General features: G+C 39.3%; 1 protein-coding gene across 3 annotated transcripts in view; it reads left to right on the forward strand.

Annotated features, from left to right (window-relative positions):
- Positions 1-21,925, forward strand: part of LOC129779483 (cuticlin-4) — a 50,851-nt gene extending 28,926 nt beyond the window's left edge. For 2 of the 3 annotated variants that reach the window (XM_055786967.1, XM_055786968.1), the window contains exons 3-6: positions 18,369-18,869; positions 18,931-20,182; positions 20,285-20,306; positions 20,374-21,925. In XM_055786967.1, coding sequence (XP_055642942.1) covers positions 18,369-18,869; positions 18,931-20,182; positions 20,285-20,306; positions 20,374-20,404 — 1,806 coding nt within the window. In that variant the 3' untranslated portion in view covers positions 20,405-21,925. The remainder of the gene's footprint in view (positions 1-18,368; positions 18,870-18,930; positions 20,183-20,284; positions 20,307-20,373) is intronic. The other variant, XM_055786969.1, reaches the window with a different exon arrangement.
- The last annotated feature ends 5,284 nt before the right edge of the window (positions 21,926-27,209 follow it).

The following is a 27,209-nucleotide window of genomic DNA, read 5'->3' on the forward strand; positions in this document are numbered from 1 at the left end:
CTCAGAAAGTCGGTACCTCGCTGGCGGAACATTTAACTCGTGGACTTTGCGCTGTTTTATAGGAGCAGCTGAAGATGGTTGATGCATAATTCATTCTTGTTCTCACGAGAACAATACACAAGCTAGCCATATGTCCTTATAGTCAATGCACTTAGTGCACACAATATGCATCTCTTCTTCTACACACCATCTGCAGCCATATATGATTCTATATTAGTTCCACCATATCCACAATGAATTAGCGAGATTCAATTCAAACACTCTCGATTGAGTGGTATGAAAACCGATGCGGCACACCTTTTCATCATTTTTTTTAAGAAACCGAAAAGTCTCTCTGATGACTCTCAAAGACAATTGGATGACTGGAGATGTCCAGAGTGGATCGCATATTTATAGTTTGGCTTTCTTTTCCCTTACTCGTTGGATAGAATGATACACCACAATAATTAACTACGATTGTTTTCGCAGAAGTATTGATGTATTCGAATTGTACTTTGCTGCTACTTTAGTTGTTCCTTTTAGTCGATATAATTTGAGGAACACAAAATTGACCAATCAAAGCGTGGGATTTAATGCCTTAAAGATAACGCTTGACTTTCTTTTATTCAATTTATTGTTTCAAAAAATCTAACGGTTTCTGGGTAAATAAGTAACAAGCATCGCTCGTAAACTTCTATGCTCGAGTGAAGCAATTATCATACCTCTTCGATCAGCCGACAAAAAGGTATTAACGCTCAAAACCATACACTCCAAATGTAACGCTCTCGTTTTCGAAATTTTAAACTTACACCCCAGTGCCGAAATGGCAGACGTAGTCCTACGTCAAAACTATGTCTAGCGAACATTTTTGGAGAAAAAGTTGTGTTGCATGTGAAAGTGACGTTGAAGTTGACGACTAAATCTCTATCTTATTTGTGTGTGTGTGTGTGTTGTTGATCATGGAGCATTCATTTCAACACAGTTTGGCTTTGCAGTCAATGTAGAAGAGCGGCCTTCAATAATCCATGATTTTCTTCGGTTCTGGTTATCAAAATATATCCAATTTTTACCGAGCGATCCCGATAATGTCTTTTGACAAAAATATTCAGTGAATTCCTTTCGAATGATTTTTTCTTCGTCAGAGCTGTTTCGTGCAATCGACTGATTTCTTTTCGCAAATTTTCATCAGTCCAAGGCATTGCGTCAAATGTTCCTGGGCGAACAAATCACAGCTTTCTCGGGAATGAAAAAAAAATGTGTAGTACACACACAGCCTGAACTATCTGAGCAACTCTTCTTGGAGGAAGTTAAAATGTGCGTCGCAGAACACGGAAACGTGCCGAAGCAACCCCAAAGGCGTTTTCCACAACCCTTCTTGCCCTGTAGTTTGCTCTTTTACATTTTGATTTTTGAACGAATACGGCTTCATTATATGTCGATGAAGTGGAAATGCGTCGTCCGCTAGAAAGACGAATGGAGATTAAGTTCATTTCTGTACATTAACTTTGCAAATGAGCAGTCAGCAAATACACCGCTATCACTAATCCTGCAATTTGGTCCTATGTTAACATAGGTGAACTTATAAGTCACATCTACCAACGCCATAAGAACGATGCTGAACTGCTTTTTGTAATAATAATAATGTTGGCTGGAGCTTTAATGTTAATGTGCTCCCCATCAAGAGCTCCCACGCAATTGGGAAATTGCCATTTTTCTGGGAAATCCCGTGCAATGTTCAACCACTCATTGTTTGTTGATGGCGTCTGAAATAAGTAATGTAATTAAAAAAGTAAAATTAATCCAAGCACATTCAAAATTTGAAAAAAATATATAATTTTTTGTGCTTAGGACAAAAGTTTCGTTTACAGATAATTTCAGAAATTTTTACAGTGTTTTGAACGTAGTCTAAGTAATATGAAACCAATAATAAGTTGAATGTAAATTGGATTGGATTTCAAGAATCTAGACCATTTTAGGGTTATCCTTGGACTTCACTAAAAAAATCCACTAAAATTTCTACATCATTTCACACAAAACCAGACTCGAGAAGTTCGATGCCATTTTTTAACCTGTTGCCAAATAATCAATGTTAAAGCCAATCTTCTCTTTGGAGTAATTGCATTGCGCATATTCGTGTCCTGTCTGACAATAAGCGGATTGAATTTCTCCAGAATATACTGGAAATCATGCCTCGTCATTCTGAGGAAATTGCGAAAGAATTCCGGATCTTCGTCGTCCAGTTCCTTGAGAAGATTTTTCTCAACTCAGAAAAACTCACGTCGAGTATAGAGCGGACTCGATCATATACAGTTTTTGATTTCTTTTCACTGTATGTAATCGAATCCTGTATATAATCGAGTCAAAAAAAAATTTATTCGGGGTTTTTTTGCATGTATTTTTTGATTTTTGAAAATAAAAGAGGAATTTGATTTTTGATTCATCCCCTTAAAGTCAGAAAACACCTTTCTCACATGAAAAAAATAAATTTATCCAAATTCTCTCAAGAGGTGATAGACGATCATATTTGATGAAAAAAATCCTCCTACGCATATGTTCCAATCTCAACAATGACAGAGATATAGAACTTTTTTTTCTGTTTCGGGCTCTGTTGCCTCAAACTGGCTCTACATTGAATAGTACGCTATTTTGAAACTTTCATTTAAAAGATGAAAAAATTTAGTAAAGTATATAGTAGTGGAACAACTGAATTAGTGATTTTGATAACATTTGGAAGTGAAAAACTTAAAAGTCAATTATTAAAATTCAATGTGTTTAATTTTATCCTAAAAATTGATATTAATCTAGATTGTTTCTATCAATTAAATTGAAGCTAACCGCTCTACAATTTGTTCTTCGACACCCAACTATTATCTTTCTTAATTTGGCTGCAATATCAATATAAACAATTCCTGGTGAAAATTCAAGCAAAATTTTCAAAAATCACGATTTACCCCACTGTACTTGTAATAGCCACTTAAACTTCAACTTAACGTTGAAAGGTTACATTTCTTCTTGAAATAAGTCATATTTGAATTATAAAAAAATCGAGTCCAAAATTGTATATAATCGAATCACATATAATCGAGTCTGCATATAATCAAGTCTGTTCTCGCCCAGAATCTGCAGGGTTTTTTGAGTTTGTCTTTTGAGAAGTATGTAGTTCTGCCGCGACTTTTTTCTTTTTCTGTTTAAGATTTATATCTGTGTTTATGTTCTGATAAAAGTATTTCTGTGATGACACGCACAAAAATAAGTTGAATTATTCCTATCTATCAACCAAACAATCCAAAAAACAAAAATAACTCGTGTGCACACCAAAAAACTCTAGGTCATAGTACTAAACGATAGTTTTCTACTACATAGCTTCTATTATGTCACAGCTCAAACTTTTCAAAAATAGTTTCCGAAATCTCATAGAACTATGACAAAGAAATCTATCACGTCTAGATAATAAAGAACTATATCATAAATATCATGCTCCTTGTGGCAGCACCATTTTAAGCCAGTCGATTCATCTGCAGCGCATCTTTAGAATTAAACAAAGAAGCAGACTCGCGAATGGTCTTGTTACGGTTCAAAACTCAACTCGAGAAAATTTCAAATTTATACCATAACGTTTATTCTACATATATCGTTTCGAAGTATAGAAATAGTTCACTAGAATACCTAAGAACGCATAACGCCATCTATTAGGTAAATTCTTATTAACCTTCTCCACAACATAATGACATGTTGTATCGTGTTCTTAGCCGACACAACAATAGGGATATAACATTAACATAATGAAGAAATCCAGACGAACCCTTCCAATGAGTTTCCTCCTGCTCACATTCAGTGAAGCTCGCAAAAACTCCATTTCAACGACCCTTCCACGAATCGAAAATGGGTCATGATGTAACTGTATATAATCAGCCGGCTGTCGGCGGTCCGGTGCGCTGCTCAAGTCAGACGGTTCGAACGAGAACATCTTGCTCCAGCGCAAGGAAACCTTAGCGGACCAAAATATCGTTTTCCTCTCTGCCGACTACCTCAAACGAAGCATCGGATCAGTGAATTATGTAGCAAAGCGAACCGCGAAACCACTTTCGCTTTAAATTCCAAATTTCCCTTTCAACGACCAGTGCCGACAGTGGGAGTCTGGGACGGAGGGGTGAATGCGTTTGATGTTGAGCTGGGTTACCGTTGCGCTAGAGAGTCTCTGAAATATATTCAGTATTTAGAAGAGCTTAGTACATAGTTTCTCTTTCTCAAATCTAAAAATTATTTTAAAATAATTTAAAATTTAAAATTGAATGTAACACTGCCTCTATTTCGTTTTTTTACATGCACTGTAATTGTGTGCATCCAATTTTGATCCTCGCAGTTAAACAATTCAAGACATAAATGGTTCTAAAAATTCACTTTAATGTCAACAAAATAAAACTTGATTACCACCCTATAAATTGTACGCTAGTGTGAGAAGCAGAAAGCAAGTTCGAAGCAAAGTGAATGAGAAGAAGAAAACAAACTCCTACAAATACGGCTCTGCGAGCTGAGCAACTGCATCGGATTAACACGGAAATTACAACGGCTATGCCCAATTTCGGGTCCAATAAAGTGGTATAAAGATTGGATATTTCATCCGCTTCGCACCAGATGAGGTAACCGAATCACCACACACAAAATTGGTAGAAAGTTGTTACGAAAGCAATCGATTGCGCGCTCAATAAGACGCCGGATCGTAACATCCGGTTGTGTGTTATTACCATTATTTCATTGTTACGAATAGGAAGAAGCGTTTGAAGCTGGAAATAATATCATATCGGAATATCGTCGAAGGAAATAGTGACTAAACAATTTTAAAAAGCATCATCCGCAATATGCAAGGCAACCTGAAATAGATGTGGAATCTCTACCATACCAGAAATGCTAACTTGCTACACCAATAACGTAAACCGGCGGAAGCACGCCTTGAGGAAAGAGAACGATTTAAATTACTTCCAAAATATTTTTGACAACACAATACACATAGCTGTCAACACCAATTACTGACCGAACCATTCAAAGGAATGTCGAACAATCTGGTCAACCTGCTGCGGCATGATTAGCGCAATACAAAGCCGGCACTCTGGTAACAACCCGCAGGTACGAGAAGAGCTGATGTCCGATTTAAATTCGACGATACCAAATTTAACCCGCGAAGGGATAATGGTTGGTATGTTACTCGTAGTCCAACTCCGCTGTCAGGCGCTCCATTTTGGGCCTTTTAATTTCATTGATAGTAAGAAACGAATGGGCCAAGCCGAACGGAACAATGCGCCCTAGGGTGTATCGATTCTTGGGGTCCGCTCAGCTCACTTTCGCCTCTGGCTTACCGAAAGAGGATTGTTTGCTCACTGCGACGATTTACCGACGATGTGAATAACGTGAGTCGTAAAGCATCACAAACGCCGTCATCCGTGTGGCCGAGGGTGTCTCGAGTTTACAGTAAAGAAAGTTTCTGCCGTCAGCACTGAGAAACCGTCAGTCCAAGTTTATACGGAAGATTTTGAATGGAAAGGAGGGTTATTTGTTTATTATTTTTATTTTATACAAAGTTCGTCGCCTGTCACGGGGGTCTCTTTCGGTAACTACATGTAGAAAGTGAAGCTGCGATTTTCTGGCGGTATTTGTCTCGATTTTTCCACATATAAGCGTAAAGGGTGACGAAGATATGAAAGTCCCCTGCGGAGATGTCGAACACACTGAGCAATGACAATACCATATCGAATTCCCAATTCTATTCTCAAAGTCGATGGCAATTGTATTGTTACTTATTTCCATTATTTATACAGCAAAAAGGTCCAGAGAGCAGTCGTATTCTTAGTCCTCGGAAGCATTTACATTTTCGGTGAAATGCTGCTTAATTGAACACTATTTTCTCATATCACACACACCGTCACTGAGACCCATATTAATATCTATGTGGTACGATAAAACTAACGAAACGTTCGCTTCTATGGCCGTGGGGGAGTGAAAATTTTGTACTGATATATCACTTTCATTCGTCTTTTTCAACGTAATTTCACAAATATTCACCACACGCTGTTACATTATATTCATAATCAGCGGGAACTTCAATAAAATGTATGTTTATCATTGATAAAACACATACTGAAAATAGCATTTTCACATAGATGTGGTAGGCAATCGAATATAAACACAACGACTGACGTCACTATTTGAGATATAGTTATGGCAGCGCATGCTATGTGGCTCGAAAAATCACCATCTTCATTACCTTTTTTCCAGGACATTGGGGTGATAGTACACATCGATCACACCAGCCAGATATGCACACTTTTCGGCGCAGTGCTCCGTTCAGCGGTATCACTCCGACGGAGCACACTGCCGTAGCGAAAGGGTTAAATGCGAAAAAAAAAAGGTTTTTACATAATTTCGGGATGCTGAACATGAATCTGGCATCCATTTTTTATCTGATGCCGTCCAATCCTATTGAAAAAAGACGGGTGGGTAATGTCGGGGACATAACCGGAGTGACGTAGGACTATACAAAGGGGACAGCTTTTGTTAAATATATATTTTAAATATATTGTTTTATTTTCTTCTCCTACGTGAATACCTACCTATCTACCTTAAAAATGGATTAGTTTACTGTTTACTCTTCATGAATATGTTGATGGTTCTGAAAAGAACCTTTGGTGTTGTGTTTTTGTTATCACTCGATATTCCCATCTTGTTCAGTTAAACCTTCCTGTTTAGCTATTGCGTTTGCCACTCGCCACAGCTTTCACAGTTGGAAAATTTTTTCCCATCCAGCTTGGGACATGTTGTTCAGTAAATTACATTTAATGCGACGTGCCGGAGAAACACTTTGCCACTCACTGAAACTAATTGTTGCCTTGATGAGCGCCGATCCGAAGCTGCTCTGTTCTTGATGCGGGTTTTCTGATTGTCGTGAGCAGCTTTGCAAGCCAACTCGAGCACTCCGACGGCCGAAAGTCTATAATCGCTGTTAGGTATACTGGTGCTCCGGCACCAATCCGTTCGGCCTAGTTACCCTTGCGGAGCAATCAGTGAATGCGACCAACAGGGAACTGGAGACCTGCACGGTTCGAGTGAGACTTTGCCTTTCCCTTAACTTGTCCTCCTTTGTTACGTCCACGATGCCGATGCCGTACAACCACGCGGGTTTACGGTTTGAAAGAAAATAAGATATTTCTTTGGGGTCCGCGTGTTTTATACTCTAGCGGTGCACACTCACAGGATAGAGACAAATCGGCAGACTCAGCCAGAGGGGCGAGTCCAACGAGACGAACGAATGAGCGTTAAAAGGGGGCGATGGCAAAAAAATACATTCATTACGATTTGTTCGCTCGTTGGATTCACATGCAGGCTAAAAAGGGTCCTTTTCAGGATCACAAAATTATCTTCAATCCAAAGAGTTTATTGTTTTGTTATCACTCGATATTCCCATCTTGTTCGGCTAAACCTTCCTGTTTAGCGATTTATTGCCACTCGCCACAGCTTTCACAGTTGGAAAATTTCTTCCCATCCAGCTTTGCGACATGTTGTACAGTAAATTACATTCAATGCGACGTGCCGAAGCGCCACTCAGTGTCGCATTGGAGGCGATTTTAACCTGTAATTGAACATTTGCGATGACAGTGGTACAGTGTCGACTTTCAATGTGGGGTCATAATTTGGATCTCTATGTTTACAAAAATGTCCAACTAAATAAGTCGCATTACATGTCCGTCCAATTAGCTAAATGTCGAACTAATTGTAAATTACTGTACTTTCAATCTGGAAACAATTCAAGAATTGGTGAAAATTGAATAATCAGGAAAGTCCCCAACTATCAATAAGCTCAGAACAACTGCCAAATTCACATACTCATCAGATTCTGGCAAACAAATGATGAAAAAATCATCAATTATTTGTGTTTTATTATTATTTTGGATAATGTTTTAGAAAGCATTGAACTGTATTTCCTAAACTCTTTTTTGGAAGGTCTAATGGCCCTGAAAAGCGCCTTGTTTTATGGAATGGTTCCAATTTAGAAAACTTAGTACTCGTGGTTTTGAAAAAAACCATTTCGAACGCCCTCGATGCCGCCTTGTTCTGGATTTGCCACCAAGAACAAACTTTTTTCTTCTGCTCCTGCTGCCGTTTTGCGATTGCGTTTGCCACTCGCCACTCGCTGCAACTGCCTGTTGTCTTGATGTCCACCGAACTTAATTTGTTCTGTTCCGAATGCGGGTTTTCTTATCGTCGCGAGCAGCTTTGCCGGCTAACTCGATCACTTCGGCGGCCGAAACTATGTAACGCCGACTAGGTGGACTGTTGCACTGGTACTAACGCGCTCGGCCTAGCTACCCTTGCGGGGAACTCCAGACCAACGCGATTCGAGCGGGATTTTGCCTTTCCCTTCACTTTTCCTCCTTTGCCATGTCCAGACATGGCTGCTTGGGTTGGTTTGTTGATGTGTTGTGATGCGAACTGATGTGGTGTACGGTTTGAATTAGAATGATCGTTACGGCAGCGGAGCGGGGATTTTTAAGCTGACTGGCTGGCTCGAGAATTACGCATGTGTGAGACTGCGACCAATGTTTCGTTCATTTTTTTCTTTTTCTTTTCCAATCGTGCTCATTCTATTTCGCTGCTGCTCTGGTTGCCCGTTTTGGTCGGTACGATTTGAGGAGCACAAAATGGACCAATCAAAAATGGGCACATAGTGCATTTTGACAATGCTTGATATTTCACAATTATTCAATTATTTATCTCAAGAAAAATGAAATGTTATTCGTTATGATAGATGCGTAGATATATTTCCTATCAATTGATGCAAAAACCTTTGCGATCTATTGAGAAATGCTCGAGTTATAAGCGTTCCAAATCTTGCATTTTTTCCTACTTGTTCAGTGCCTAGATTTCCATTTCACCCCCTATATCTTCCGGTTAGACGTAGTCCTACGTCAAAAGATCACGTAATTTATGGACGACCTCGCAAATAAAAAAAAAACTCTGCTAGAAATATGAAAGATTTCCTTTAGATTACAAATGAAAACACTCATTATCATCTTCTCCTCCTGGTTTTGGTTTGTCAATGATAAGACCCATTCTAGTTTTGAAGCATTCCTAAATGTGAAAATTCCATTGATTGGTATTCCTGGCTGAAATATCGATTAGTTCTTACCTGAACTTTTTTTTGTGACATGACATGTGTTTCGATTTTTTTACCAACGCTTGAATCCAAGCCGATATGAAATATGAATCATGCATTCATACGTTGCACAGAAGTTGTATTTGATAAGGAATTGTAAAGTACTTTCTTTCAAAAAATAATCAAAAGACGTCAATATGTCAAGCTTCGAAAAGTCATAAAAAATCGGATTGGTATATATATTACAGCAAGCAAGGAAAAATATTACGTAACAACTGAGGCAATTTTCATTTTTTGCCTGATGACCAGCGATTCGTCACTGTGCGATTCACAAGCGATAGCACTACTATATACTACGTACCGATGCTACTTGCTACGGCACCAATTGTGTTTACTTTTTTATGCTATTAAACTGCAGTTTCACATATAGTTCTCACATGTTACTTTTTGGTAAATTTCACTTTACTTCATAAAACGATGTTTTTATGCATAACCTTTCAGAAAAACACAAAAAAAATTATTGTATGTTCCCAGTATTTCAAAAAACAACATCAACTTCAATTGTCCCATGTTGATATTCTAAATAGACATAACTGTCCCACCATGAATTTTAAGCCCGTAACCAAGCTTGATTGATTCAAGTGAGGGGATCTTGTCACATTTCATGAAACAATAGTTTACTGCTTATAAAAAACCCGGTGCATTGCTGAACTAAAAGGTTTAAAGCTTCTGAAAGACAAATATGCTTGAACTTTGATTGCGTTTTTCTCAGTTGCTGATCATGGGACAACTACACGTAGAACGGCAGTATAAACCTGCTTCGTTTCCATTTTTCGAGAATTACCAATTGCGAAAATAGAAGACGAACAAAAACATATTTCACGGAAGCATGGGTCGTATATCTGGAGATATGTTCCTTGCAATAATGTTCTCCTTCATTGAAATGTGATATTTTTGGAATACGTCTCTATTGGATTGTATGGAAAGTTTGTGCCGCACCTGATGACAATCGAATCGGTACACTGATCAAGAATTATACTTGTTTTAGAATGAGCGAAATTTTCAGGTGCGAAACTGGTTCTTGCGAAATGTTTTCGATAAAGTCATGCGAAATCATGCGAATCTGTCAAACTATCGTCCCTTCAACGAAAACAATGTATACGAGATTGGCGAAACAAATTCATATTACTTACAAATGTAAGTTCAAGCTTATCTCAAACTCGACACAATTCATATTAGAAAATTCAGTAGAGTATACATAGAAATTCGGAAAGCTATTAATTGTCCAGCAGCAAGCTTGAATATTGCTTACATCATTCCATCGATGTGAAGCTAAAGGTGGCCGTACACTGTTTGCCCGGAGGTCAAATATTTGATATTTTTTGACAGATAAGGTTTGATTTGATATTTGTACAAACACTATTTTGTTTGCCACTCTTCAATTTTAAACAGTAGTATACAATATCAAACACCGAACATGGAAAAAAATCAACTGAAATATCCAAGGTAACCTAACCATGTACCGACAGGTTCGAAGAACAGACTGAAAAAATATTTTAGGCATCCAATAATTGAATATTTGCTTGTCGTGTTTTGTGTAGAATATATTTGATCAGTACACGTTGACCAAATTTTATCTGTCAAAAAGAGTCAAATATTTGGCTTCGGTCAAACAGTGTATGAGCACCCTAAGTGATTTTTTTTTATATATTGTTGCGTCCATCTTGATTGTCTTGTTCCAACTTTCTGATGTGGGCAGAGGCAACTGTCAAAGAAACAAGAATTCATATTTTTCCACAGAAAAAGCTTGAGATTGGTGCATGAAAAATGTTCGCAAAAAATCGCGTAAATGTGTCTTCATTGTGAAGGGTTGAAAAAAAAGCTTTAGCAGATTCACCACAAATTTCTAAAACCACTATTCATGAGCATCTAGTGCAGCTTGGGAACGTAAAACACAACAATGTATTGGTTCCATGCTATTTGACCGAAAACACGTTTTTTGTAGCAAATAGTAACGAGTGATGAAAAATCTAATCATTTCAAACAATGTTGAGCGAAAAAACTATTGGGACTATTGCGAGATCTATATTCTGAGCTGAGCTGAGAATTCGTCAATATGAAATTCGTCGTATTCCACCAGGCTCTATCAAACCTAATGTCTCTATTACAATTTGGATTTTATTTTTCCTAAGTTTAGCTGTGATGTGAGATATTGCGCCTTCAAATTATCACTTATTATGGTTCTTGCAAAACTCTTTTACGGGTAAGAACTTTGACTTATTGGATAGCATAGAAAGTACCTTGCTCAGCAACTTGTATATTTTGAAACGTTTCTGATATTTCAGCTCGACTGTTGTCCATGATGTGAAGAGATGAAACGGATATCCGGTTTCTAGCCTATCCGGCCGAAATTGGCTATCCGGCCGGATACCGGATATTAGAAAAAAATCAATAATTTCTCATTGACACAAGATAAATATTTTTTTTCAAAATTAAATTAATATCAACTTATAACATTAAATCATTACCACCATTACTTTTATTATAAACTTTTTTACCAACCGATTACGCTTAGCTTCGTACACCAGCTTCAGAGAACAGTCTTTCACTGTAAACACTACTGCGAGGAGCGTGAAAATAAACTCCAGCAAACCTTGCCAATTGGGGGTAGGGGAACTCGGGGTAAGAGTGCCCATCTGATTATTTTGCCTATTTCCATCTTTTACAATTATTTAACTACAGAACTTTGTTTTATACAGATACTGCGTATATCTCACATATTATCAGCCAGACCTTTAAATATTTTTTATTGGATAACAGATAAATACTAACTGAGCTTCTTACAACTGCAATCTATATAAGAACGCACAGGCGCAAATTAACGAAATACCCTCAGTTTCTATATGTTTGCATGACTCCACCCATAAATACAAATAGAATAATCATTTTCTTAAACTAACTGTATGAACTAATTTTAATCGTACGCATTTATTTCAATAAAGAATGAATGTGTTATCTCTCAACTTCCGGGGCAAAAGGAGCCATTATTACCGGGGTAAAAATGCCATAGTCGTAACCTCGAATTCGATCTGTCAAACGCAAATAGTGTAATCGTGGTTGTTCTTATTGTGGTCATGGTTTGTGAATATGAACGGATTTCGTTCCGAAACCAGTGGCAGATGGAAACTATGGTTGTTGCCGTACATTCTGTAAATCATGGAGACGAGCTGCGGAGAAATATAGTTTGCTCAGAAGAACATTGGCCAAATATGTGTAGAAGTTAGGCCGTATTAAAACTGTGTTTTCTGAACAACAGGAGGAGTAACTCGTGAGTCACATCCTTAATATGCAGAAGTTGTTTTATGAGCTGACGACACACGACATCCCGAACCTAGGGTATAAAATCACAAAGTGAAATAATTTAGATCACTCTTTCGACAAAACATCCAAATTGGCCGGAGAAGATTGGCTTGCCGGTTTTCGTGAACGCCACCAGAACATGAGTTTGCGTTCTTTGGAACCACCGTGAATTTCACAGTGCTTTTTTCATAGACCAGCAAAAAAAATGGAAAAAAAATTAACAAAAGAGCATTTAAAAACGTGTGCACCCGTGGCCGAGTGGTTAGCGTCTTCCTGCGACTTGCACTGTGGTCACGCGTATTCTAGAGCTTGCCCCTCGGAATACATTCAAGGTGTGTTATTTGACTTAAGAAATCTCAACTAAGTATTAATAAATGACGCTAGTTAATACATACGTTGAGACGGAAAAAGTTCCACAGGGAACGTTAACGCCATTCAAGAAGAAGAAGCATTCAAAAACGCGTATTAGCTTAAGGTGGCACTCTTGCCCCGGGTTCCCCTACTGCCTAGAGTTTAATGACCACCAAACGTAAGGAACGTGATTACGATCGATTCGAAATGTTTTTGCATAACAGTCGATTTTGTTAGTAATGATTTTTTTTTCTGAACGCGACGCTGATCATCAATTTGCCACTTCGTTGAAACTGTTCCTAAAGGTGTTGTGAGCTTCGCGTGTAAGGTTTAATTCAGTTTCGTCTCTTTTGCTTCGTTTAAATTGATTTGTGGTGAAGTAAGTGTACCTTCTGTCAGATTATCATCTCTGAAGACAGTAACAAGTCTTTTGATCTTGAATGAATATAATTGATTTGTGTTCTTTGCTTAATTAAAATCGTAGTACTTACTCTTACTCGGCTAGTATACTCTGTTCAACTTCTATAAGACCACCCTAATTCTATTTCGTTGCAACACAAACAGTTCGAATTTCAACAAGATACATTCATACATTGTTGAATGCTTAGAATAAAGTATATTTAACGTCAATTTCGTTCAAAAGGGTTGTTTGTTTATTTATTGTGCTTAAATATGATAATTTCGGCTGTCCAGTTTCTATAAGACCATTTCAAAATTCATAAGTATCATCAATGAAATCAATGAAAAATTCAGAACGATCGACTGTTTTCCATGTCAATAATTGACAACCTTGCCATTTCGGCTAATAAACTAGAAAATTCGTGTTGTAATACTATTTACCAAATGCTGCTGAACGATTTTCTCGATATTTTTCCATGTTCCCGAAATTGCGACCTTGATATTGTTTTATTTTCATAAGCGATTTTGAGGTATTCGAAGCTGTTCTAGTTATTTCCCGCTTATCTCGGTTAGAGAGCTTCGATTTACGTGGAGCTCTCACCTTCTTACCGTATCCTTGAGAATTCTTCAAATAATTGAGCACTACTTGATGGGATCGTCCAATCCAACGAGCAGTTTCTCTGATGGCAACATTTTCTTGGTCAAATGCGTTGATTTGTCTATCTTCTCTCTCTGTGAGCACATTTCCCTTCGGAATTTTCCATATCTATTGATCAAAACAACTTAAACAAGGGAATATGTAACTGATCTTATAGAAACTTGACACTTGAAAAATAAAAAAACATTCGTTTACACACACACATATGAAAATCATGCAGTGTATTGTAGTCACCAATACCTACACAATAGAATATAAATTGAAGCATTGTTTGTTTACAATGACACCAAGCAGCAACATCATCACCTGGTCTTATAGAAGTTGGACAGAGTGTATTTAAATTATTTTATATTTCATATCCACAAAAAATCCATCATCAAAACATCTGTTCATCATGCCTTGCAGAAAACTTGATACTCTTTTAGGGGATATTCATTCTATATGGAAAATTTTATCATAGTTCATTATTTTTATGTGAAATGTGTTGATTACTCCCTAAAAATGTAATCTTTCATTTGCTTCGGAAGTCGCCGCCAACAAAAAGTGACTTGAATAGAAAATGAATTGACTAGCGTTGACTAGCGAGGATGACTGGTGAACTAGTCCAGTCAGTGGTTATTTTAACTGACTCGATTCATACATACAAATCTGCCTCTTCATTCAAGTGACTTCCACATCCACATTTCTACTCCCCTAGGAACGAAATTTATACCCGCGTACGCAATCTTATTTTTACGTCTATATAAAGAGGAACGAAAACATGATTTCTGATGCAAAAAAGAAGTTACCCCATCAATGGACGGTTTATTGTCTACCCATCGTGAACTCAAACCAACGAACTTAGACATTTATCAAGTAGGTCCTCGCGTTAGTATTAGCGAGCAAAACAGCGTACACACACTGACGCTATTTTATACGTGTGAGTAATTTTCGTGTATGATACAAAATAATCTAGCTCACCTGTAGTGTATGTCAAACCACGTTGAACTCAAACATCGATGCATGCACACGTACATGGGAGAGAGAAAGGGACGAACGAATTCGTTTTGGGGGAAATCACTTCAAAATGCAATGAGAACAATTAGACTGGGAAGAATGAAATGATATAGTCGAGTCGGTAGAGTGAGATAGCGACTAAACGCCCGACTGACTGTTTAGTCGTTTTGGCGGAGAAACTGCGTGTAAAAGCCAAAAATCATTACTAACTGAATACTGATATAATCAGTCAAATAGTCAGCTGACTATCCTCAGTTGAGTATGACTATGCAGAGCCCTGGTCCTAATTGACATCCTTGGGGAACACCAGAAGTAATACCGAAAGGATTGGATATAGTGTCACCGATTTTAACGGACATCTGCCGATTTACCAGATAGGATTGGGGGCAACTTATAAAGGAGCCGTTGAAACCCCGAGACGGCTGAGTTTAGCAATTATTATCTAGTGAATGATGTTATCGAAAGCCACCGAAAAAACGGTGAAAACTGCGTCTATTTGATAACGCGAACGTAGAGCACGAGCAATGAACGATGTATAAACAACTAGGCTAGTGGTTCTGGATCGCTTCGGAAGAAATCCATGTTGTTGTTCAGCTTCATAGCCCTTGCATGTATTGCAGATATAATCCAAGACGATGAGTTCGAAGAAAAGTTATATATTGCACATAAGCAAGCCATCCCTCTGGAATTCTGCATTTCTTTCTTACTCCCTTTCCAATAAACTGGAAAGTCATAGGTCTTCGTCCATATTTCGGGAAATATGCCAGAATTTATGGAGCGGTTCAAAAGGAAACTCAGTGGATAAGACAAACTATCGGTACACTTTTTTCAAAACAACGGAGGGGATTCATTCCGGTCCAGGATTGGAAGAGTGTTTCAGCTTATAGCAAGCGTCTTTAACGATGTCCTGGTTAATTCTAGGTAGTGACCTAACCGTTGCAAGATGGGTTTCTATTATCAGTCAAGGAGACATTGTGCTCATTATTAAGACATTCCTTGACGAAAACACCCTTTAATTGGCAGCGAAACAACTCACAGATGCTTGCTGAAAGCTACTACATTGCCACGTGTCATCACAGTCGGTAGAGCGGATTATTTCTTTTGGTTGTTAACAAATTCCCAGAATCTTTTGGAGTTAAATTTCAAAGTAGGTTGCACGCGGTCTTGATATCTGGCTAATACAACTTCGCTGCTTTCAAACGTTTCAGATTACGATCAGACCACGGTGGATGCTGGATGTGATGGATTCTTTTTTTCGAGACATACTGGTCTCGATTGCATAGAGCAACATGAACACGAATTTAAGTTCGGTTCATTTGTCGTGAACTGCGGAACATTGATGATTAAATACGATATTATCTCAATGTCATGTCCTATCAGTAAAATTATTATGAAATTTAGCTATCCTGATACTTAGTAAAATCCTCATTATAACAGAAAGTTTAAAAAATATTCAAATGCAGAACAAATTTGTTTTTTTTTATTTTTGAATATATTTTTTATTTTTACCTCCCAAAAGTTGCTTACCTCTAATTGAACCACCAACCTGAGCGATAACGTCTACGGGTGTGAATCTTTCACACATTAGTGTTTCATTAGTTGCGCCCACCCATTTTTTTTACTCCAAATTGGGCAGCCACAAACAGGGAAATAGCTCGGCGTGGGATCGCGCTCTGAGGTTGTAAACACAGGAATGGAAAGCTCCCATGTGGTTAAGAACGACAACATGAAAAAAAATAATAGTAAACGTTTACGTATACGCTTTTACGATAAAAGCGCGTAGTGCAGAAAAAGATACTTTGCCTCACATTAGAGCCCTATTAGTGTATCTTTCTCCGAGCCGAACGAGTGTAACTAAAAAGGGAAATCTTCTACGGTGCCGTTTGGATGCATGTCCACCACTCTCTTTCTCTACCAACAAAATAAAAACATCTGCGAGATGTGTGCATTGAAAGCGCAAATGCTCACTTGCATTCGAGAGTAGTGAAAAGTTGCATTCCGCTTGGCTGGTACTATCATCTCAAATACCATCCCCGGAGTTGAGCGGTTTTACTATCTATCAGATCATCACTCTCCTTTTTTCGTCAGTTGAAGGTCCCCTGCCGCACCACACCATAGCCGGTAGTAATTGTTGGCCTAGAAAGTTGCTACAGTTTTCCCCCCCAACACGAACTCGCCTGCAACCAGTTCTCGGATGGGTTTGCTGTTGGTTTTTCTTGCATTTGGTGTGCATGTGAGCTGTCGGAGGAAAAGCTGTTGAGAAAGCTACTTTGAAGAACTAATGACAAAAGCGAGGATTTGCTTGTTTGCTTGTCATTTACTGGTGCACCGGTGCACCACTTGCGATTGTCGATTGTCAACGAACGGAACGGCAATGTCCATCATCATGACGAAGGATGAGAAGCGAAACTCATAAAGCAATTTTCTACCCAATTGATTTGCTATCTATACCTACGTATTGACAGTGACAGGTATTTCCGGCTCTACGGTGCACATGAAGCGGGCCGCACGCCCAGAATGGACCGATTCAAACGATAGATAATTGGTTATGGCCAAATCAGGTGCAGAAGTTGTTTCAAGATTAGTTTATTGGCGATCGGAAAGTTTGTTGTGAATTTACGTTCACCTGTGAATATCGTTGCAAACATACTTTGCATGCCCTAAATTTTTTGAATATTCATGTTCAATCCATATACATTTTACGTCGTTCCCATTTTAATCAAATACGTAGCGATGAACGAAATGTGTTTCGTGCGAAAGTCAGAAATTCTGGACAAATTGATGATTTGAATTGAATCTCATCACATTTAAGTGACATCATTTTGAATGTGATGGAATCTCATTCAAATAACTAATTTGTCCGAGGACATCTGACCTTATGACGGAGCACATTTCGCTTCAGACCATGTAGCATATACGCACAAATAATTGTATATAACTTCTAACGAGTGACACAGAGACCTTTAACAGACATGTTATCCGCGTTTTCGGTCAACGAGAGACTTCAACCAACACCGAATCTGGCGCAACAAGTCCCGCAAATGATCAAGCCAGCCGCCCACAATTTTTGCTTTCGTAACTCTGACCGCCATCCAACCTAGAACGGGATTCGGCAAATCAGTGTCAGTCTTGTCGTTTCGTAACCTGCGAATGGGAAGGCCTTTTTTGTGTCCACTCTTTTTACGACGGTTATTTTCAACCCTAAAGTTCAGCCAAATTACGCTTACGCTTCGTTTGTGAATGCGTTTCGGGAGACTCAGCATTGTCAGTTCCGTTTAGTGGCAATTAAAATATCACTACATGAAGCGTATAACAGACCGAGTAAAATACATTTCCCCATGTGTAATCAACCGCACATTAAAGTGCAAACGAAACATGCCCGTTTCCTCTCGTACCACCTGTCGCAGTTGTAAAAATGCCCCTTACCCACTCACCGACCAACGCTAATTATGCTCTACTTTTTCTGCTCTTACTCTTCAGAATGTCGACTGTGATGCTCCCCTTGTAGATTCGGCCCAACTGCCCTTGGAGCACAGAGCCGTCTATGGTCCGCCAGCACCATCACCAGTATACGGAACGCCTGGTTTGTTGAGTGGCGGCGGCGGTGGTAGCAGCAGTAGTAGCAGCAGTAGCGGTGGAGACGACCCATGGCCCCTGTCGGGCTCGAACGATAGCCCTCAGATCAAGCACCTGCAGGTGCAGTGCGAAAAGACGCACATGCGCGTCAACATCGAATTCGACCGACCCTTCTACGGAATGATTTTCTCGAAGGGATTCTACAGCGATCCGCACTGTGTACATCTGAAGCCCGGAACCGGACATCTGAGCGCCACCTTCGAAATCTTCCTAAATAGCTGTGGTATGAGCAGCTCGGCCAACCATAACGCGGCCAACTTTGGTGCCCCAACACCATCCGGCAGCTATGTGGAAAACACAATTATCATCCAATACGACCCATACGTGCAAGAAGTTTGGGATCAGGTAGGCTGCAATAATTCTGTGAACAGACACCAATCCACTAATCACCACTCGTTTGTTATAGGCCCGCAAGCTGCGCTGCACCTGGTACGACTTCTACGAGAAGGCCGTTACGTTCCGTCCATTCCAAGTTGATATGCTTCATGCTGTGACGGCGAACTTCCTTGGCGATAACCTTCAGTGCTGGATGCAGATTCAGGTCGGAAAGGGACCATGGGCTTCCGAAGTGTCCGGTATTGTGAAGATCGGTCAAACAATGACCATGGTGTTGGCCATCAAGGACGACGAGAACAAATTCGACATGCTGGTCCGCAACTGCGTAGCCCACGACGGAAAGCGTGCCCCAATTCAGCTGGTCGATCAGCACGGCTGCGTTGTGCGGCCGAAAATCATGAGCAAATTCCAGAAGATCAAGAACTTCGGTCCATCAGCTTCTGTGGTGTCCTTCGCCTACTTCCAAGCGTTCAAATTCCCCGATTCGATGAATGTGCACTTCCAATGTGTCATTCAGGTTTGCCGATACAACTGCCCGGAACCCAAGTGCGGAGGAGGGGACTATGGACTTCCCGCTCTGACTGGTAATGGAATTTCTGGAGAATATGGATCCCCTGGTGCCCTTAGCGGAGAATATGGACCCCCAGCTCTGCCAGAGTACGGAGTTCCGCCAGCCTATCCAGATCCACGCCATCCATCGGATGCCTCGGGAGCATACTCAGAGAACCAGGACAATGTAGTACCACCCCCACAAGCACAGACCTCCGCCAACTCAGCTGAAAACAAAGACGGATCCGCTCAGTCGGATGCCCCACAGCTAAACCAAAGTCAAAATCAAATCCAAAATGAAATCCACGATAGCATTAACTTGCCTCCACCACCACCACCAGGCCAGTCGGGATACGTGACGGTCACTAAGAGGAAGGACGAAATGGTCAACGATGGTAACCTGGTCAGCTTAGGTGGTCGCCCACGTTCAGTTGAAGGTCTCGAGGACTTACGTGGAGCTCGGCGACGACGTGACACTATGACGGTCGTTGTTAAGCCACGTATCTACAAACGTGACGCTCAGGAAATGACCGATGTCAACACTGAACGTATAATCCAGGTTGTCGCCCCAGGGGACGTCAACTTTGCCTTGAATAATGCCGCCAGCAACGAAACCGTGGTAATCCAATCCCAGCGCACCGTAGACCCGGAGACCATCTGTATGTCGGTGCCCAGCTTCGTTGGCGGACTGGTCATGCTGCTGTTAGTGCTAGCCGTCGCTTCATTAGTAGCAGCGTTCCTGTTCGTGCGAGTGAGACATTTCGACCGTAAAGGTATGGCTCCTACCTTCGTGTCGCAGTTTCTCAAAGTGAACTAATGTACAACCAAATCGCTTTCCGACCCGCACTTTGGTTTTTTTTTCTCTATTCCCATAGCTAACCATATGCCATTGTCCAGGTAAAAGTTGGATCCCGATACTGATTCACACAGCACTCACCCTACCATCCATCTTTTTCCCTCCCAGCAGCTCACATGTGTTCCTGGTGCAGCAGTAGAAACCCCACGATTCTCTCTCCGCCGCCACAACCAGTAATCAGCGTTAATGTTTTGGGAGCTTCGCTTTTGGTTTCGTTGGTCAAATGGTTTATGTTTTGTTAAATGCTTTTGTTTTATTTTTCGGCTAGGTACACAGTGGCATTCCATAAACACTAGCCTTAACAGAATCGGTTAGGAGTTCAATTACTATGGTGGAGAGTTCAACGGTTTGTGACAACATTGTCCAAGAACATTTCACCGTGCGACTGCAAGATGACACTAGAAGGAAAGTAACGCCAAAGTTCTCTAACGTACCTTATTTTAAGCTAGTGACATCTGTATTTGAACGGTCGAATCGTTTTCAGCGGACTTAGCTCATTGAATTGATGCAAATAACTTTCCTAACGAATAACTTTCATTTCTCCGTAACTCTACCTACGAGATAAGGGTATCTCCTTGTAGCATAACTAACAGTTCAACATAGAAAATCTCTCTAAAAACAAACAAAAAGAAACCGAGCCTTGTAACTCAACTTATCCATCTCATACTAACATATTTATGTTTGCACATAATTTATTTCGAGTTCATCATCTTTTCTCACTAAACCTTCAAATGTTGAAAATTTGATCCTTTTTTCCTGACTCCATCCATAGAAACAATGAAGATGAGAGAGAGAGAGAGAGAGAGATAAAACTAAAACCTGTAGAATTAAAATTAGAAATGAATGATTTTCAAATCCGTCACTACGTTGTAGTTTTTTGTGTAGCTTATATCTTGATCCGGTCGGTAGTCGTCGCTGGCTATTGCTGGATCTGTTACGAGTATCTTTGAATCTAAAGAACATTTATTTATTTGCTTAACGTATATCTTCTATATCCCAGTTAGTGTATATGTTTCTCTGTCACGCACTGTTAACCAAATCACAATTGTGCACCCTTCTGTTTCTATCAATATCGGCATAAAATTATTCAGTAAAAACAGAAGCAAAACCTGTCCAATATATCTATGCTCGAACGTAGGCGCCAACTAGTCTAGTCGCCAGATTTTCCCAGCTTTTTTGTCCCTCAGCAACCAAATCACACCGATGTGAAGCACAGACAAAAAAAAACTCTTCGAAATATTGCAATATGTTGTTAGTCGTGAGTGTTATCCAGCACCCGCGTATCATCATGAATCGTAATCCAAACCTATCAGCGTAGGACCAGTATTTACATTTACAACGCATTTTGGAACCAGCCGTTAACGCAAAAAATCTGTTACGACAAAACTGGCGCACGTGCAAAATTTGCCTCTTTTATAAAAAGTTGTAAAGAAGCCCGAGAAGAGAAGCAGAAATGTAACAGTAACGGTAAACGTTAGGGAATTTAAGTTAAACTAGGGATAACGTGAATGGAATATATGCGAAATGTGAAAATAACAGCGAAACGAAATATAGCTAATTAGAGAACATGTTGATAAGACAGCGAGTAAAATGAGAAACAAATAATTTTGTAAATATTTATTTAATGTGCTAGTTAACTAATAAAGAATAATTAATTAAAGATTTAAAGGTATAACATTAAATTGAAAACGATGACACTTCGTAACAGATGAAATTCTGTATTCTGAGAGATCAAAACCTTTTCACTCGATGTACATTTCTTCTCACCCAGCCCAACCGGGTTCAAAACTAGTTCTTTCGTACCGTTCGCGAAAGGTTTGCTTATCTCTACCATGGAGGCTAACGTCCGAATTGTATGCAAACATCCCAAACAGTCCTTGTCCCACAGCGCAAGCAGCAAGTATAGGAGAAGTGGGTAATACGCACCCCCTAAGCGAGAATGGATTTATCTTGACCGTGCTCTTAAAATTTAAGGTAACAACTACGTCAGTACGTAGATTAGTTAACCCTCAGTCATCTGCAATCGTTCTGTATTTTAGATACTGAATAACAAAAGGGCTACGAATTTTATTTTGTAAGGCGCCCAAATTCTAAATTTCCAATCATACGGTGTTAAATGGCCCAGCAGTAGTATAATATACCCATGAGTTGTTTCTCTCAGAGACTATAAAGCTCAGAGAAACAGCTTATATGAATGAGAGATTCCATCAATCTATTCACTTCATGCCCACCAGCGAAGAGAAGAAACCGTTCCTTCGGTAAGCGTGTTCTCCCAGTATTCGTGCGTTAATTCTCCAGTCCGCGCTCTTGTTTTCCTGCATTCTCTGAGCACATAATATACAAGGTTTTCCAACTTTAAATTCCGAAAGTAAATTGAAATAAAACACACTTAGAATTCGAATTTCGATGAAACTTTTATTTCAAATTAAAGTTTGGTTTATGCCATTATGTGTGGAACATCATTCAAATGTCCACCTAGGGCTTCCTCGCACACCTTGATCCGGAACAGGTAATTTTCGATGACTTTTCGGCACATATGGGGCGGTATATCAGTCATAACTTCACGAATGTTGTCTTTCAAATGTTCAAGAGTTTGCGGAGAGTTGGCATAGACACGGTCTTTCGCATAACCCCACAAAAAAAAGTCTAGCGGGTTCGGTTCGGTATTTTCGGCCGAACGCACATTACGATGATGCACAGGTTTCACAATATCCGCTACGGATCCAGTTTGTTCGAATTTACGCACTACATTAGCGATTGTGTGCTCTGTAGGCCGTCCATGACGACCAAAATCCGTCCGTAATGCTCGAAAAACATTTGCCGGTTTTTCATTTATTTTATAGTATAGTTTAACAAAATTAACACGTTGTGCGATGCTAAAACGATCCATATTGTAAAATGGCAGACATTCAACTAACGATATGACGCTTTGGTTGACAGCTATGTCAAACGGTTGTCAGCGCAAGGCTGTATACTTTCGGAAGCTCGAAATGGAAAACCCTGTAGTTGGCAGATGTGAAGACATGTTTTTGTTTTGAAGACATTTAAATTTGTGAAGACAATTAATGTTTGTGAAAACATACTGAGGTCATTTCCAAGTATGGAAAAACAATTGTTTGTGTGATTTATCGAACATCATGTTTGAAATATCGTGATGGTTTGCTCATTTTTGTTCATTATGATTACATTTGAAAACATTTATTCGTGCCATGCAGAGATATTTGAAAAAATCATCTGGCATCCCTCACATACAAGCTATTTCTCTCATGAGAATGATTACGGCCGAAAGCGAGCAAATTGCCCCGATCAAGGGTATGCTATACTGCCCGATGGTAAGCTGATGCTGAAAATGTCAAATTGAGAAGGAAATGAATCCTTTCTTACCACTTTCTTCAACTGAGATATTCGCTGGGAACTCGACTCAATAAATATGACCCACAGTTATCGCCTCTGAATCGGTTTCGAGCAACAAAAACCTTATAGAAATGATGTAGAAAATTACATCGAAAATTGCTTCCAAAGAAAAATTTTTTTCTTATTTTTTCAAAGCATGTTACAAATGTAAAACTTACATGGTAGGATTCTATCCTTGACTAGCACAATTGCCTATATCCATTGCATTTATATTCTTGCTGGTTTACGAGAAAATCAGGCGGGTCAAATTGCCCGGCCGGCGCGTTTTAGACACATCTCCTCTAAATTCTGAAAGAGCATACCTACTTCATTCGTTGAATTGTACGCTTGTTTTACTATCTTCACTGTATGTGTTTTAACACATTCCCGCCGGCGCGTACCACCGGTAGCGCGCCTTTGACTGCTTTATCGGACGGCGCGTACCACCGGTTGTTGTGGTTGTTGTTGAATTGGATTAACGTTTGCATTGAAAAAAATGACTTTTTTCGGATGGTGATTAAAAAAACTAAGACATTAACTTAAGATTAAATTGAGTTTGATAAACTTCCCATGGAAGGTAATTATATTAGCTTACTTGCGAAAAATTCTACGCCCTCGCGAGCGGCCTTCCGGCAGTTAACCGGAACATTCGCCTTGGCGGACGAAAACATGCGTGTAGGCGTGCGTGAGTGTTTTCTTCGTTTTATTTATCAATTCCTTCTCAGTTTTCGCGACAAAATTGTTGAAGTAGATCTTACGCTTCATGGTTGCCCAGAAATTCTCGATAAGACGCAGCTGGGGTATTTTGGCCAAGTTGGCTGACTTGGGTACCACATCGGTATTCAGCCGCATCCGGAGCTAAAGAAGAGCGGCTTTGACACCCCCTTCTCGCTGACTGTCAACCACAGCAGCACCTTCTGGAGAAACTTGGTGTGGAGCTGTCCACATACCACGTGGGCAGAAAATGCTTTCAGACACCCCCCTCCCCATCCGTTGACAAACGTGGACATTTCCTAAACCCCTCCCCCTGTTGTTAACGTGGAAAATTTTTGGAAAAAATTCAAGAAAATAATTGAATTGCGATTCAAATAAGTTTCAATTCTAAATTTGTTTATGTTTTCTATTGTATTTTTTATCGACGAAAATGTTACTTTTATTATTGGCGCGATTTGTTCTCAATTTTAACAATTTTTATAAATTTTTTCAACATTTACCGGGAAGTTTAGTTTCTTCCATTCACGTTATCTTTGCGTGTGTTAATGTTTGCTGTTAAATTCCATATCCAAAATTCGATATATTGTAATGTATCGAAGAAGAGCTGAATTTCGAAACAACACTGCAGTGGTAGAATCAATCAATATGGATATCATCACGCTGTTCAATTCATACAAATGTAATGTTGTGTTGTAATGTAGTTTTGGTTCGTTCAATATGTGAGTTGCCGTTCAAACTCATATGCGTTAGTGAGTGCTTAATTTCAGAAGTTGATTCACTTTCCTCTTGCAAAATCTTTTCTGCTCTAAGAATCAATTATTTAAACCCGCTTTTGCAGAACACAAAACTTGGTTGAGAAGTGTCTGGTTGGTCCAATGATCCCTACAATATCATCATAAATGATGTTTTCATCTATCAGTGATCTTTCTGTAATTGTAATGTCTATGAATCTAAGACAAGGCGTGACAACTGGCTTCTTACTCTTACTCTTCTGGTAAATTGGTCCGCAGCTGGTCCGAAATCGACCCCCTATTGTCTGGTCTTGTCTTATCTATGAATGATTTATTTGATTATATGCGATTGAGTGGATTGTGGAACAAATCTTTCATCGTCCGTCACCAAACTTGTAATATCCATACTCCCTGAACATTTTTGACTTCTTGTACAAGAAGGTGTTTTTTCTGCTATCTAATGAGTCGAAGTTGTTGCCATCAAAGGCATTCTGTAGCAGCCTGAACAAGTGATAATCTGAAGGTGTACAACTCCGAAATTTTTGTCGGGTTGTCAAAGAGACATGAGATTTGGCCTTCTTCCGGTGGAATTGGAAACCTGTTATATTGGCTAATTCTGGTCATTTGGTTCGAATCGCACAGATTCGTTCAGTTGCAAGCAGTAATTGTTGAAATTTATCGACTAGTTGCTTGGTAGAAGCTAATAATCCTACCCGACACAGAGTCATATCTTTCTTCGGGTAAAGACAAGGTTTGGGAATGACTAATGGTGGTTCATATCGAAATTTTATTCAACATAGGACTGCGTTTAGCAGTAAGGTATCGAGTGTAAAATGAAAATCTGAAAATTGAACATGTAATGAAACTATTAAAGAATTCCACCGCCTATAACTCGACCATTTCTTGATGGAGCGAAGAGATGTTTGCATCAATTGATTGAAAATATTTCTACAAGTAATTTTTTCAAAAATCTTTTTTTTTTAAACTATTGAACAATTGAAATTGTGAACCTTAATCTGAACAAAAATCTGCTGGACACAACCCCTAATTTTTTTACAACAATTTTGTGAATGATTTAATTTTTCGTTTCCCGTCATGATTTGCGTTAAATCGGCGTGTTTTGTTTGTGTTTATAAAACTATTTTTTTTCTATATTATCCATTTCGGAAGAATATCTGGAATTAGAATTGAACACGTGACCTTTAGCGTGAGAGGTACGGATGTTAACACAACGCCAGATACCTCTCCAGTTTACAACTAGTTGCAGATGGAGATGATCAATCACGTAATCTGCTTTTCCGTTATGTAGTGTAGAAAATTGCAACACTTTGTAGCGTTTTATGCAACCAAGCTCCGACAGGTGCTCATGAATGTTAATTCTAGATATCCGTTGAGAATCTTTTTCAATGCAATGATTCGATTGTCATCAGTGGCGGCACAAATTTTCCAGGCCACCCAAAAGAAGCGTATTTCAAAAATTACCGCATTCCAATGAAGAAGCGTCGCTGCTAAGAACACTTCTCCAAAGATACGGTCCGTGTCCGAACATGTGGAACAATTTGTTGTTCGTCTTTCTATTTCTACAAACCTGCAAATTTCTCGGAAAATAGGAACGGAAAAATAGGAAAAATAGAAAAATAGGTTACCTGGTCTTGGCGGAATGCATGATCCGCTACTGCCAATGGAAATAAATCAATCACTCTCAGTTCATGTGCGTTATTTTCCTAATCCTCACTTCAGCGAAGAAGTTTAACGATTTGCCAAAAAAAAAGTAAAATATGAAGCACAACTCACCCGTTTTATTAACAAGTATGGAACACTCACGTTGATTGGAAAGTTTATAAATTTCTAGAATTGCAGAGCAAATTTCATTCATTTTTGATGTCATGATGATTATGTGAGATGTGATGTTTTTTAAAAATATTTATTGAACGTGTCCACGTGGACATTATCTATACGCCCTCCCTCCCTCTCCGTGGACAAGCGTGGACATTTTCGTTCCACCTTCCCCTATAGTTGACCACGTTGTATATGGACAGCCCCTGTGTGAAATAAACTTCTCTTCGGAGCTCACTTCCGTTGCCACCTCTAAAATTCGCCATTCGC

Source organism: Toxorhynchites rutilus, chromosome 3, assembly GCF_029784135.1.
Source record: "Toxorhynchites rutilus septentrionalis strain SRP chromosome 3, ASM2978413v1, whole genome shotgun sequence".
In the NCBI taxonomy this organism is placed as follows: Eukaryota; Metazoa; Arthropoda; class Insecta; order Diptera; family Culicidae; genus Toxorhynchites; species Toxorhynchites rutilus.